This window comes from Micromys minutus (assembly GCF_963924665.1).
Source record: "Micromys minutus genome assembly, chromosome: 5".
Classification (NCBI taxonomy): Eukaryota; Metazoa; Chordata; class Mammalia; order Rodentia; family Muridae; genus Micromys; species Micromys minutus.
This window is the reverse complement of record NC_137974.1, coordinates 68,182,067-68,195,083: the sequence shown is the minus strand read 5'-3', so window position 1 is coordinate 68,195,083 and position 13,017 is coordinate 68,182,067. Positions and strand designations below refer to the sequence as shown.

General features: G+C 39.1%; 1 protein-coding gene across 1 annotated transcript in view; it reads left to right on the top strand.

The window, feature by feature from the left end:
* Positions 1-13,017, top strand: part of COL19A1 (collagen type XIX alpha 1 chain) — a gene marked incomplete at both ends in the record, with an annotated part of 301,963 nt that overhangs the window by 221,464 nt on the left and 67,482 nt on the right. The window contains one exon of the mRNA XM_080916766.1: positions 7,386-7,439. Coding sequence (XP_080772892.1) covers positions 7,386-7,439 — 54 coding nt within the window. The remainder of the gene's footprint in view (positions 1-7,385; positions 7,440-13,017) is intronic.

The following is a 13,017-nucleotide window of genomic DNA, read 5'->3' as shown; positions in this document are numbered from 1 at the left end:
CAGAGCCTCTCCAGGGACCGCCATAGCAGGCTCCTATTTGCCAGCACATCTTGCCATCAGCAATAGTGTCAGGGTTTGGTGTCAGTGGATGGGATGAATCCCAAGGTAGAACATCTCTGGATGGCCTTTCCTCCAGTCTCTGCTCCATTTTTTTTGTCCCTGTGTTTCCTTTAGACTGAAATAATTCTGGGTAAAAATTTGGAGCTAAATAAATGACCCGACCCCACTCCATATCTATCTACTGGAGGCACACTCTTCAGGTTCTATCAACCCGCTGCTGTCAGGTATTTCAGCTAATGTCACCTCTTTGAGTCCTGGGAGTCTCCTAGGAACTTCCTAGTGGTTCTCCTATTCCATACCCCCCACTGCTATATATTTTTATTCATCTCCTGGCCCTCTGGACTTCTTTGCTGCCTTCACCCATACCTAATCCTGCCCCCCTTTTTCCCCCTTCCCTCTTCTATCCAGGTCCCCCCTCCCTCCCTCTGCCTCCTGTAATTATTTTGTTTCCCCCTTCTAAGTGGGATTAAAGCATCCATACTTTGGCTTTCCTTCTCTTTAAGCTTCACATGGTCTGTGACTTGTATTGGCGTATTCTGAGCTTTGAGACAAATAGCCACTTATTAGTGAGCATATATCATGTATTTCCTTTGGGGTCTGGGTTATCTCATTCAGGATGATATTTTCTAGTTCCATGCATTTGCTTACAAAATTTGCGAAGTTGTCATTTTTAATAGCTGAGTGGTATCCTGTTGTGTACATGTACAACATTTTCTGTATCTGTTCTTCCCCTGGGGGAAATATGGGTTATTTCCAGCTTCTGGCTATTATAAATAGGGCTGCTATAAACATAGTGGTGCATGTGTCCTTGTTATATGTTGTAGCATCTTTTAGGTATAAGCCTCGTATTGGTATAACTGGGTCTTCATGTAGAATTATTTCCAACTTTCTGAGAAACTACCAGATTGATTTCCAAAGTCGTTGTACCAGCTTGCAATCCTACCAACAATGGAGGAGTGTTCCTCTTTCTCCACATTCTCACCAGTATCTGCTGTCACCTGAGTTTCTGATCTTAGCCATTCTAATTGGTGTGAAATAGAATCTCAGGGTCATTTTGATTTTCATTTCCCTGATGACTAAGGATGTTCAACATTTTTGTTTTTAGGTGCTTCTCCACCATTTGAGATTTCTCAGTTGAGAATTCTCTGTTTAGCCCTATACCCAATTTATAATTGGGTTATTGGGTTCTCTAGAGTCTAACTTCTAGAGCTTTTGTATATATTGGATATTAGCCTTCTATTGGATATAGAATTGGTAAAGATCTTTTCCCAATCTGTTGGTGGCCATTTTGTTCTATTGACAGTGTTCTTTGCTCTACAGGAGCTTTTCAGTTGCATAATGTCCCATTTGTCAATTGTTAATCTTAGAATTTGAGCCATTGGTGTTGTGTTCAGGAAATTTTTCCCTGTGCCAATGTGTTCACGACTCTTTCCCACCTTTTCTTATATTAAATTCAGCGTATCTGGTTTTATGTGGAGATTTATTTGGACTTGAGTTTTGTACAAGGAGATAAAAAGTGGATCAATTTGCATTCTTCTACATGCAGACTGCCAGCTAGACGGACACAGTTTGTTGAAAATGATGTTTTATTTTTTCCACAGGATAGTTTTGGCTTCTTTGTCAAAGATTAAGTGTCTATAGGTGTGTGGGTTCATTTCTGGGTCTTCAAGTCTATTCTGTTGATCCACCTTTCATCTCTGTACCAATGCAATTCAATTTTTTTTATCATGATTGATATGTAATATAGCTTTAGATCAAGGATGGTGATTTCTCCCAGAAGTTCTTTTATTGTTGAGAATTGTTTTAGCTATCCTGAGTTTTTTGTTATTCCAGATGAAGTTGAGAATTGCTCTTTCTACCACTGTGAAGAGTTGAGTTAGAATGTTGATAAGGATTACATTGAATCTGTATATTGCTATTGGTAAAAATAGCCATTTTTACTATATTAATCCTGCCAATCAATGAGCATGGGAGATCTTCCCATCTTCTGAGATCTTCTTCAATTTCTTTCTTATGAGACTTGAAGTTCTTGTTATATAGATCTTTCACTTGCTTGGTTAGAGTTACACCAAGATATGCTGTATTGTGTGTGACTATTGTGAAGGCTGTTGTTTCTCTCATTTCTTTCTCCAGCTGTTTATCTTTTGTGTAGATGGAGTCTACTGACTTGTTTGATTTTGTATCCCTTTAACCTCCTTTTGTTGCTCTGGCTAGTACTTCAAGTACTATATGGAATAGATAGGGGGAGAATTGGCAGCCTTGTCTTGTCCCTGATTTTAATGGAATTGCTTTAAGTTTCTTTCTATTTAATTAGATGTTGCCTGTTGGTTTATTGTATATTGATTTTATTATGTTTAGTTATGTGCCTTGAATCCCTGATTTTTCCAAGACTTTCAACATGAAGAGGTGTTGTATTTTGTCAAAGGCTTTTCTATCATCTAATGAGATGATCATGTGATTTTTTTTTCCTTTGAGTTTGTTCATATAGTGGTCTACATTGATGAATTTCCATATATTGAACCATCCCTACATCTCTGGGATAAAGCCTATTTGATCATGGTGGATGATAGTTTTGATGTATTCTTGTATTCAGTTTTCAAGAATTTTGTTGAGTATTTTTTCATCAATATTCATAAGCAATATTGGTCTCCAGTTCTCTTTGTAGGGCCTTTGTATGGTTTAAGTATTAGCATAACAGTAGCTTCATAGATCAAATTAGGTGGTGTTCCTTCTGTTTGTATGTTGTGAAATAGTTTGAGAAGTATTTTTATTAGGTCATCTTAGAAGGTCTTATAGAATTCTGCACTAAAACCATCTGGCCCTGGGAATTGTTGTTGTTGTTTGGTTTGTTAGTTTGTTTGTTTGGGAGACTTTTAACAACTGCTTCTATTTCCTTAATGGTTGTGTGATTGTTTAGATAATTTATCTGGTCTTGATTTAACTTTGGTATCTGGTATCTGTCTAGAAAACCATCCATTTCATCCAGATTTTCCAGATTTGTTAAGTATCACCTTTTGTAGTAGGATCTTAGAATTTTTTTAATTTCCTCAGTTTCTGTTGTTATGTCTCCCCTTTCCATTTCTGATTTTGTTAATTTGAATACTGACTCTGTGCCCTTTAGTTAGTCTGGCTAAGGGTTGATCTATCCTGTTGATTTTCTCAAAGAACCAGCTCCTGGTTTTGTTGATTCTTTGTATAATCTTTTTGTTTCTACTTGGTTAATTTCAGCCCTGGGTTTGATTATTTCCTGCTATTTACTCGTCTGGGGTGTATTCTTTTTGTTCGATAGCTTTCAGATGTGCGGTTAAGTTACTAGTGTAAGTTCTCTCCGATTTCTTTATGTTTTTTGTATGCATCAAAATGCTGGCTTCTGTTTATGTATTCATTCTGTTATCCTTTGCCTTTTGGAGGTGGGGAATTGTGTCTATTGAAGTTGAGAGATATTACAGAACAATGATTGTAGGTTCCTGTTATTTTTTGTTGTTAGTGGTAGTGGTTTGTTTCTATGGTTCTCTTTTGGGTTTCTTGATAATTAATTTTTTGGTTTTCTTGGGTGTAGTTTCCCTCCTTGTACTGGAGTTTTCCTTCTATTATCCTTTATAGGTCTGGATTTGTGGAAAGATATTAAACTTGGTTTTGCCATGGAATCTTGGTTCCTCCATCTATAGTGATTGAGAGTTTTGCTGGGTATAGTAGCCTGGGCTAGCATTTGTGTTCTCAAAGGGTCTGCATGGCATCTGCTCAAGATCTTCTGGCTTTAAGAATTTCTGTTGAGAAGTCTGGTAATAGGTCTGCCTTTATATGTTATTTGGTTTTTGTTCCTTACCACTTTTAATATCCTCTCTTAGTTCTGTGTATTTAGTTATATAACTGAAGAAATTTCTTTTCTGGTCCAACACACTGGGTGCTCTATGGGCTTCTTATATACATATGGCTATGTCTTTAGGTTAGGGAAGTTTTCTTCTATAATTTTGTCGAAGATGTTTTCTGGCTCTTTGAATTGTGAATCTTCAATCTCTTCTATTCCTATTTTTCTTAGATTTACTCTTTTCATTGTGTCCTGAATTTCCTGGAGTTTTGGGTTAGGAGCTTTTAAAACTTTATATTTTCTTTGTTGTGTCAATATCTTCTATTGTACCTTCTATGTCTGAGTTTTTCTCTTCCATTTCTTGCTTTCTTTCTTCTTTTTTTATTAGATACTCTGTATTTACATTTGAAATGTTATCCCTTGCTCCCACCCTGCCCCCCATCTCCCCTCCCCCTCCATTTGCCTTCATGGTCCTCCCTCCTAATCACCCTCTCTATCCCATTGCCTTGGCATTCCCCTACAGTAGGAAAATGTGCCCTCCCAGGACTAAAGGTCTCTTCTCACATTGATATCTTCAAGACACTGGTATCTTCAGCTACATATGCAACTGGATCAATAGGTCTCTCAATGTGTACTCAAAAGTTGGTGTTTTAGACTATGGGAGTTTTAGAGGGTTTGTTGGTTGATAATGTTGTTCTTCCCATGAGATTGCAACCCCTTTCAGCTGTTTCAGTCCTTTCTTTACCACCTTCATTGGGGGCTCCCATGTTCAGTCTGATGGTTAGCTGCAAACATGATCAGTTGTATCTATATGACTCTGACAGAATTCCTGAGGAGGCTTCTCTATCTGGTTCCTGACAGTAACTACTTCTCGGCATTATCTCTTGCTTTCTGTTGCTGATTCATGCATTTGTAATTCCTGATCTCTTTCCTAGGTTTTTCATCTCCAGGCTGCCTCCCTTTGTGATTTCTTTATTGCTTCTCTTTCCATTTTTAATTTAGATCATAAACAGTTTTGCTCAATTTCTTCACCTGTGTGATTGTGTTTTCCTGTATTTTTAAGGGATTTGTTAAAGTGTTTGCTCTTTAAGAGCTTCTACCTGTTTACAGTGTTCTCTTGTATTTCTTTAAGGGAGTTGTGTCCTCCTTAAGGTCCTCTAGCATCTTCATGAGATGGGATTTTTCAGTCAGAATCTTACTTTTCAGGTGTGTTAGTGTATCCATGGCTTGCTCTGTTGGAGAACTGTGTTCTGACAGTGCCAAGCTGCATTGGTTTCTGTTGTTTATGATGTTGTTGTGCTTGCCTCTTGCCATCTGGTTATCTCTGGTAGTAACTGGTCTTTCTATCTCTGACTGCAGCCTGTAACTCCTGTGAGCCTGGTTATGACAGGCCTCCTAGGAGTCAAGCTTTCTCTGGGTGAGGGAATGGAAGGGGTGCTGGAGTACTTGTCTAGTTTGCTTTCCGTTGCTCTGAGAAAAAAAAGCGCCAGAAACAATAGCAACTTGCAGAAATATGTGTCTGACTTACAAGTCACAGTTCATCATCAAAGGAAGCCAAAACAGGAACCCAGAGGCAGGCACTAAAACAGATAATGGAAGGAAACGGCTTACAGACTGGCTTTCCTTGTCTAGCTCAGCTAGCTTTCTCACAGCCAAAGCCCATCTGCCTAATGACAGTACTGCTCACAGTGGGTTAATTCCTCCTATACCAATTACAACTAAGAGAATGCCTCACAAGCATGTCCACAGGTCAGTCTGAAGGAGTCAGTCCCTCCGGTGAGGATCCCTCTTACCTGATGCCGTTTTTCTCTCATATTCTTTTGTTTGGGCCATTTTATTTATCCTACTGCTTTTTTTGTTGTATATTATGGTTTCTGATTGAGAGGTTTTTATGAGTTTTGTTTTTATATGTGTTTCTTATGCTTTTTTTGTTGTCTGTTTGATTGGTTGGTTAGTTTTATTCTATAGTTTTTTTTCTTAACTTGGTTGGTTTTTTTTTTTTTGCATTTTCTAATAAAAGAAGGCATGGATATAAAGGGTCTTATCATGGACACACACACATACACACACTAAATAATTGACACCTAGACCTCCTAGTGCCTCAACCAACTGTTAATGCTGCTACTCATAGTGTTTCATTCCTCCTTGCTTCATGTATATTTTCAGAAAGATCAATGTGTATGGGATAACTTGTCTCCTAGCTTTCAAGAATAAGTTATTAACTTACACATATTGACTTGAAAATCTCCAGCCACCCTCATTTCAATGGTTGCTTTCATTATTTTATTTAACAGACCTAGAATATTTTACTCAAGGCTGAATGTATATAATGTCATGAAAATTCACTCCTGACATTATCTCCCTTTTAAATTATTTATTTCAGCAAGGTAACATCCCCATTTGTCTTTCTGATCACAGCCGACTCCATTACTTGCAGGTCCTATTACTTTCTCAAGAATTGCACCAACTTGCTCCCAGGCATTTATCACCCCATCCTCAAATCTTTTATGTTTCTTGGCACAAAGCTAATATGCTATATTAAAATAATCTCCAATCACAAGCCACATATAGGGAACACCTGGTGTAAATGTTAACCAGCATTAAGTACACCCACATTCCTGAGATGTTACCTTTATCAGAATGTAGCTAGAAATTGTTCCTTAAATTTTTTCTTCACATTTCAATAATCAAGTTCTTTTTAAAAATAATCTTTGTATAATGGGGCTCTTTAATTTGTTCAGTCATCTAATTATTTTAAGTTAAAAGGGGGGGAACTTTGCCTCTTTATTAATTTTTCCCCTCCTAGATTTTGGGGTCTAGATGATCTATATAAAATATGTCTGAGATAGATAAATCTACCTTGTCTTAAGCTTCTTCATAAAACAATGGTAAACTTGGTGTTTTATTCCAAAATTGTAGCCCTTAGAGAACTCTTGTCTCCATCCCTTTCTGGAAGGCACTAGAGATGGGCAGCTACCTTACTTCTTGTATACCATCCAGACTGAGCTGGACAATAAAAACAGCCACTCTTAAAACGTTTCAGAAGTGAGATTTTACATGTCTCTTCCTGGTCTAAAACTCCATGAGCATCCCATTTTAAACAACATTCCTAAGTGTAAAGGAATAGAAAAAAATATACTTCTCCATATTCTGTGTTAACAGCGTGTGTAGTAGCATGCATTTCTGTAAAGTGCTCCTTCTGTTCTACAAAAAAGCACAGAAAACAAACGGACGTTACAAAGTCCTGCTGGAATAGCCTCGTGGGTGGAATGGAATCTCTTCTAATAAAGAGTTTGATGGCGGCTGAGCTTGCCAATGTTTCCTGTTGCCGCTTGGGACTGTACTTTGGCTTCATATAAGACATAACTAGAAAAACAAAAGCTTTAGGAATCTGATTACAGGTTCATTTCCATGATATTCTTTATTCATTAAGATATTTGACAAAATGGACTTTGAGTGTATTATTTATAGCACACATTGCTTTGAAAACTGTGTTTGCTTTTATTTTCTCATTCAGGGACCTCCTGGGTTACAAGGATTACAGCAGCCTTTTGGTGGATATCTCAACAAGGTACAGCTTTCTTATTTCCACAACTTGTGTGCATAGAGATTTTTATGTCATTACATTTTTTAGGAAGAAAGCATTATTAGATCCTTACGTCTCAGACCTTGAAACAGAATCGCATATGTTCAAAACATCTCCTCATACCAAACACTATGTTTTCAAATTTAAATTTAAAAAATTCTAGACATATTGTAAAGTAAGTGTTTAGTTCCATAGTTTTTTGTAAGTGGTAGTTCAAAGTTTGATGATGAAGGACCAAGAGAAAGAACTTGCTGTCTGAAGCTTGGGGTGACACCGCCGCTGATAGATGCCACAGCAAGGTTTCAAGCACACGTTCATATCAACAACAAGAGTCTCCCCAGGGATGCGTAGGAACAGCTTGTCATTACCTTGTTATCTTCTTTACCACAGCTTGAATGCTGCCATGGAGCTGTCTTGGCAGGAGTAGCTCCTGATTATACCCTAGGACAGTATCAATAACTGCACAGGACACCAATACAGGGATGAACTCATTGGTGGGTTCACTGTTCAAGAACAATCTATGGGATCTGATCACATAGGGAAAACCAGTGCCATTTTATCCTTCATTGCCCCAAAATGACAGCAGTTGAGGCCCTTTCAATACCTGCCAGTTCATCATTGATACCTTGTGCCACAGAAAACGTTAGAGACTTGTGTTTTGTTTTCTTGGGTTTGTTTCCCATAGATTACTTTCATTTTGGGTTTTTTTTTTTTTTTTTAAAGATTAATTTATTTATTTTATGTGAGTACTCTGCAGCTGTTTTCAAACACACCAGAAGAGGGCATCTGATTCCATTATAAACGCTCGTGAGCTACCATGTGGTTGCTGGGAACTAAACTCAGGACCTCTGGAAGAACAGGCAGTGCTCTTAACCACTGACCCATCTCTCCTGCCCCCTCGTGGATTTCTGTAGCCAATATTGGATTTTTGTTTACACGGTCCAGAATCCTGTATTCCAAGCTTAAGTGGTTTTATTTAATTTCAAGAATTTATTTAATTTTCTTTTATGAGTGAGTGAGTGTGTGTGTGTGTGTGTGTGTGTGTGTGTGAATGACTTGCATGCATGATATCCACAGAGGCCAGGAGGTGTCAGATAACTTTGTAGGCAGTTATGGTAACTAGTGGTTGTGAACCACACAGTATGGATTCTGGGAACTGAAATGGGGTTCTCTGCAAGAACAAGTGCCTTTAACCGCTGAGCCACCCAAGCTCCCAAGTCTTGAAAATGGCTGGTGCTCAAAAGCACATTGATTGTTTTCTAGGACAAAATAATTCATTTAAAAATATTAATTCTCTGTCCAGTTAAACTTTATGTAAACTTAGTAGAAAGCTTAGAAAATCCATAATATGTAAATTTAAAATAAAACAAGTAAATGCTTCCTTGCTCTTGACAAATTGAAGATTATGATTCTTTTCATTTGTTTAGATTTCAGGGGAGTGCTGTGTTACCACAGTTACTTTATTAAATAAATAAATTGCTACTAGCTTTTTTAAAAAAAACATTAGAAATTGGCAAGTTTTTTAAAGGTAAGGTCGAAGAGTATCTAAATTGAATCCGTGTAAGGACATTAGTTATGACATATACTGTTATAAAGTAGGATGTACAATAAAAGCTTCAAAATAATGAGAATAGCTTGAATCTGATGTCACAAGTCAGCTAGAAATGCTTAAGCAACATACTATATTACTCTCGCCATCAGTACAAAATGCACTAAGTCGGTTCTCAGCTACTTAAATATCTGCTAGCCCTTGCAAAACTTTTAAGGTTTGTATCTTTACAGGTCTCCTAACACTACTTCTATATATACTTTTTCTTACCAACGAGTCAGTTTCTCCTTAAATGAAAATATATGGAGCCTTTGTATTTTCGAGTCTGAAGTTGGAAGTGTTGATTTTTAGGTTATTCTTGCTGTAATGGGAACTGAGCTCAGTAGCTGAGTGTGGACTTTTGTGAGTTTCATCCCAGTACCAGTGACTTATCTATTGCCTCTCTGTTACTGTCATTGCAATTAAAGAACCGAGCCTCACATCAGTTCACCTGTGCTCTGAATGTAGCTTTGGAGCCAGAAGATAATAGGGTAAAGACCGAGAACAACAGCTAATTTCTCCCCTCAATAATAAAACAGAACCACTTTGACTCAGAAGTGTTCGTATCTATATTGACTGATAGAAGGTTTTTATTCCGTTTCCTCTTGAGAGTAGATGAGCCTCCTACCTCGAGGTCCCAAGAGGATCTATAGGGAAGCCCACACCCAGGACACACACTGAATAATATTTTTGCACCGTGTTCATCTCTTCTTCACAAGGCAAAGTGCCGAGTGTGCTATGATGAGCAAGATGCACTTTTTTTTTTCACTTGGCATTCTCCCTGCCACCGTCATCTGGTTTGGGATAGTAAGGTTGTTGCATTTTGCAGTTTGTTGCATGCCTGATGGCCCGGCTAAAACAAATGAGCACCGTAGAGGAGGGGCTGAGATTAAATAATGGAGCATGTATTGAGACATATAAAGTGACACTCCAAGGTTAAAACAATCTTCCCTTTTAAATTGGCATTGATTTATGTGATGCCTGCTCCGAGCTGTGGACCTCGGCGCATCTTCTGGCAGCAGCTCCGCTTACAGCGCCCAGATTCTGCTGAGGCAGCTACCCAGGGGAGGGTGAGTAGCGTACTCCTCCGACATGCCCCTCCCTGCTCAAGGCTAAGAGCCTGGATGGTTCATCGCTCATCCGGGCAGTCTGCACTAGCATCTTGGCCCTCGCACAGAATGGATCTATTCTTCTACACATTTTCTGTATCATCCAGAAAAGAAACATGGGCATAAAAGAAAGCTCTCCCTTCACAGCAAAAATCAAAAGTTAAAAAAAAAAAAAGACAAGGAGAGAGAAAAACAAGAGCGACTCACTGGAGAGAGAAGCCAGGACAATCACGTGCGTTCTCGCGTGACCACTTGAGGATGGAAGGATTTAAAAGAGAACCCATTTCCATGTCTATCACGGAAATAATTTTCGGGCAGCTGCTCTCGTCCTGTTGGGATGTTTACAGAGCAGCGTTAATGCGGAGTACACTTCTCCCCTGAAGGGAATTCCGCTCCCTGCCCAGCCAAACTCTTCTTCATTGTCTTCAGCTCTGGGAATTTTAGTAAAAATTTGATAGGCTCCATTAGCTTTTAAAGTCCTGAGCTCCCTACATGGACGGAAAGTGTGATCTGTGGAAACTGAGTACTGGGTTGCAGGGAGGGGCAGATAAACGTTTGACACGGTTTTGAAGATCTACATTGAAAATGCTCAGCTATTGTATCTACACACATCAGTAGGCTCAGTCTGAGCTGCTGGGATTGACGCAGTGCCTCTAAGCTACCAATTCCAGCGTTCCTTTCTCCAAACAGTTGATCCAAAACACAAGACGGCAAAATGATGCATTTTCCTTCCATATGTCAAAGCATAGCTTCACGCCGAACAGACTAGAAGGAACGCCGAACTCCTGTCCAAAACAGACGTTCAAGGTCTTTTCAAATACCAAATTAAATGCAACGAGGCTATATAAAGCAATGTCAGCTGGAGACAAGCTAGAGCCATCAGAGAAGAAGCCTTGGCTGAGGAAATGTTTCCATGAGAGCCAGCTGTAAGAAATTTTTTTTCAATTACTGATTAATGGGGGAAAGTCCTGCCCATTGTGGGCGGTGCCATCCCCGAACTGATTGTCCTGAGTTCTATAAAAAAAAAGCTGGCTGAGGGAGACGTGGTCATGAAGGTAGTGATCTCTTCATCGTGTAACTAGTTATATCTGCCACCATGTTGTCAAATTCAGTTCACGTTCTGAATTCCTGGGAGTCATGTGACTACATATGACTAAGTGAATCAGGTTCACAGTTGCAGTCCTCAATGAATAACTCCTATATTTCCCATGCCTAGGATATTGGAGCATATTTCCAAACGCATGAACTTGAATTGGGGTGATGACTCCATCTTCTGCCAGGGAGTTCATGTCCTTGGTATTTTTCGTTAGTTCAGCTATAGGGAATTGCTGCTGACTGTTTACTGTTTGGAAGAGACAGACAGACAGATGATAGATATATAGATAGATAGATAGATAGATAGATAGATAGATAGATAGATAGATAGATAGATAGACAGACAGATAGACTGATAGACAAGCAGATAGACTGATAGATGATAGATAGATAGATAGATAGATAGATAGATAGACAGATAGATAGATTGATGATAGATATAGCTACTTCCATTGATTAAGCTCATCTGTGTTTACTACAAAGTGTTCCAACAAGAAATTCTCTCTTTGAACAATGAGAGTAGCCTTGAGTTCTCCTGTCTGACAATGGTTCCAATGTTTGACACTTCCCATGTGAGAACAAAAGGATATTGTTCACACCCAGAATTCTTCAGCTGAGCAGGCAAATTAGCAAGCCATACACCATGGCATGTTCCTCTGCTTTATGGTCCAAGCACATGGAGTTTCAAAATATAAAGACCACGTATAAATACATGACATCTTACGTAAATTCGCATTCCAATACCCATCCCTAAAACTACACAAGCAAACGTACAGTTAGTGGGGGGAACGCCGATGTTTTAGACACAGTGACAGGCACCATGTCAAAATGACCAGTGCTATCAAGAGATCTCTGGAGTTTGTCTCTGGGTGTGTGAAGAGGGTTAGACTGGATGGCCAACTGAATGTCAGATGTTAAAAACAAAAGGCCGAAGGCAGGCATGGTGGCCTGTACTTGTAATCCCAACACTAGTGAGGTAAAACCAGGAGAGTCAGGAGTTTAAGGCCAGGCATGGCTAAACAATATGTTTGAGACCACATAAGCCACAGGAGACCCTGCCTCAAAAGGAATAAAAAGGGAGTGGGGGAGGGAAATAAGACAATAGAGATCGAGAGAGAAAGCTTCTCTGGACAAGAGGAATAAGTGCAGATTTCCTATCCTAACTTTTTTTTTCAATTGTAAAATAGAAATTATTATTCACACATACAAAAAAAAAAACTTTCGGAAATACATTGTGTAAAGGTAGCTGCTGACATTCTCTTCCGGATTAACCAATGTTAAACTTCTTGTTACTTCCTCCACCCCCGTGTCTTTTCCTCTCAATTGACTGTGTGTATGTGTGTTTTCATTTCATCTTTTAATCTGTTGGTATGAATTGCTTCTAGGATTAGATACACAAGTCTAAAGCTGAGGTCGGGAGAGACATGACAAGCATTAGAAACTCACGTTTGTTTAAACAATGCCTTGACTGTGGCCTTAGACATGAATCCCTGAGAGCAAGCACTGAGTCACTTAAGGAGAGAGCCTGGACCAGGTCTTAAGAAAGACAGACCTTCTACAGTTAGATGTGGAGAGGAAGGAGAGGAGACGCCTAAAACAGAGACAGATGCAGAAGCAGAAGAGTGAGCCCAGAGAGAGGCAAGGGCACCTCAGGAGCCACTCACTATAGAGCTCATTAAATCCAGTACCACAGGTATCCTTCAAAACACAAGAGCATATGTTCCCATGACATATAACAAAAGAGCCACCAGCAGCCAACACAGTGACATGT